This window comes from Salvelinus sp. IW2-2015, unplaced genomic scaffold (assembly GCF_002910315.2).
Source record: "Salvelinus sp. IW2-2015 unplaced genomic scaffold, ASM291031v2 Un_scaffold5049, whole genome shotgun sequence".
NCBI lineage: Eukaryota > Metazoa > Chordata > Actinopteri > Salmoniformes > Salmonidae > Salvelinus > Salvelinus sp. IW2-2015.
In genome coordinates, this window is record NW_019946316.1 from 17,503 (window position 1) to 19,462 (window position 1,960).

At 40.9% G+C, this 1,960-nt stretch overlaps 1 protein-coding gene across 1 annotated transcript in view; it reads left to right on the plus strand.

The window, feature by feature from the left end:
- The window catches only part of LOC112077920 (vitrin), a gene marked incomplete at its 5' end in the record, with an annotated part of 15,999 nt that extends 14,444 nt beyond the window's left edge, over positions 1 to 1,555 (plus strand). The window contains 1 exon segment of the mRNA XM_024144319.2: positions 931 to 1,555. Coding sequence (XP_024000087.2) covers positions 931 to 1,082 — 152 coding nt within the window.
- Between the last annotated feature and the right edge of the window lie 405 nt (positions 1,556 to 1,960).

Genomic DNA, 1,960 nt, shown 5'->3' on the forward strand with positions numbered 1-1,960 from the left:
AGAATGAACTGGTCAAATGAACACATGGTCAAATGAAACATTCATGGTTCAATATGAACACATGGTCGTAACAGGATGTGCTTACACTATTCTGCATTGAGTCAAGTCTGTGGGTAACACATGTGTCCAATGTAACACATGGTCAATGTAACGACATGGTTCTAAGTTGAATAGATCAGCATTGGAGTGCATATAATGAACTCATCAACATCATGGTCAAAATAGTAAACCTGGTCAAGAATTGTAATCAACCAATTGGGTCAATGTAACACATGGTCAAATTGAACACATGCTCATTGTTTCACTATATATGTGAGTCAATATGTTATACACATGGTCAAAATTGTAACACATAGGTGCAATTGTAACACATGGTCGCATGTAACACATGGTCTAAATGAACACATGGTCAAATGAACACAGGTCCATGATTGACACATGGTCAAGTGTAACACATGGTCAATTGTAACACACTGGTGTCAAATGTAACTATCGATGGGTCACATGTATTATGGGACACACTGTGGTCAAGGATGACACTAGATGGTCAAGTATGTAACACAGAGTCATGCACTGGTCCAATGAACACATGGTCAATATGAAGCACATGGTCAAATGAACACATGGTCAATGTACACACATGGTCAATGAACAATGGCAAGTCACTGCCAGTGCAAATGAACAACATGGTCAAGGTACCCACATGGTCAAGGACAACATTGGCAAATTTGAACCACATTGGTCAATGTAACACATGTCAATGTAACACTTCTGGTCAAATGTTAACACTGTGCAAGTGACACATGTCCAAGGAACACATCGTAGTTACTACAGTGTCAGGACACAATGGTCAGTAGACACATGGTCAATGTAACACAGGGTCCCCCGTGAGGGATATTTTGGTCAAATGAACGACATCGGGTAGCACACGCTGGGCAGCGCAGGACGAGCTGGAGTACATCGCCACCGACCCCGACAAGGAGCACTCCTACTTCGTAGATGAGTTTGACAGCCTCTACAAGTTCGTCCCCAAGGTGGTCAATAACATCTGTCAGGAGTTCAACTCACAGCCACGCAACTGAGCTGAYCAAYGAGGGCARCTTATTCCCTATATAGTGCACTACTTTTTGAACAYGGCCCCTAGGGCCATAGGCCCACCTTGCTTACGTACACCTATACTTATAAATCTGTGCTTACATATCAAGGAAACAAGGAAGGAAGGATACATTTGTAAAGTTTTGAAACAGGGGCTGCCGATGGAGTAGGGAGGGGGTTAGATATTTTATTAGGATCRCCATAAGCTAATTAGTAGGTCCATATAGTCCTGCACTATCATGGAGACAGGACAGGGTCTCTAKAAAATGTATTACCGGTAAGTTACCAAATGAAAAACTGTTGTAAAAGTTGGTGCTGAATTGGKAATAGTTTAATTCCCAAGGGAGGTTATTGGTTTGAAGCAGAAGGCAGTGGGTATACGAACCTGAATAAAAAAAAGAAAAAAAAGAATTGTGATGCTTTGGATCACAACGATTAAACTTTGGCCATGTGATCTCAACTGTTGTTGGTGTTATAGTAACAGTCAGGGACAAGGGGGTGTTTAATGTTCTCACTCCTAATCATGTAACATAACTGATCAAAAGGTACAACTACCTGGACGTGGTGGTTACCAGGGTTGAGGTCCGACAATTCAGGAAGGAAACTGAAATTCCAATGTAATCATTTTTAAAAAGTGCTTTTATTTTCAACTTCTCAATAAACTGAAAAGGATAAAACTACTAATTGCTAAAGTTCATGTCCCATACGGGTCATGTTTTCTTCTGTAAGCACCAGATCTGGTGTGGCTGTGGTGTTTAGCCAGCAAGAAAGTAGTCTAAGACGCTTTATAGTTTTCCATAAGCACCAGGTTGGGCTCAATTTTCAAATTTAAGTCAGGAAGTGGATGTTGGAATTTAACATAAAA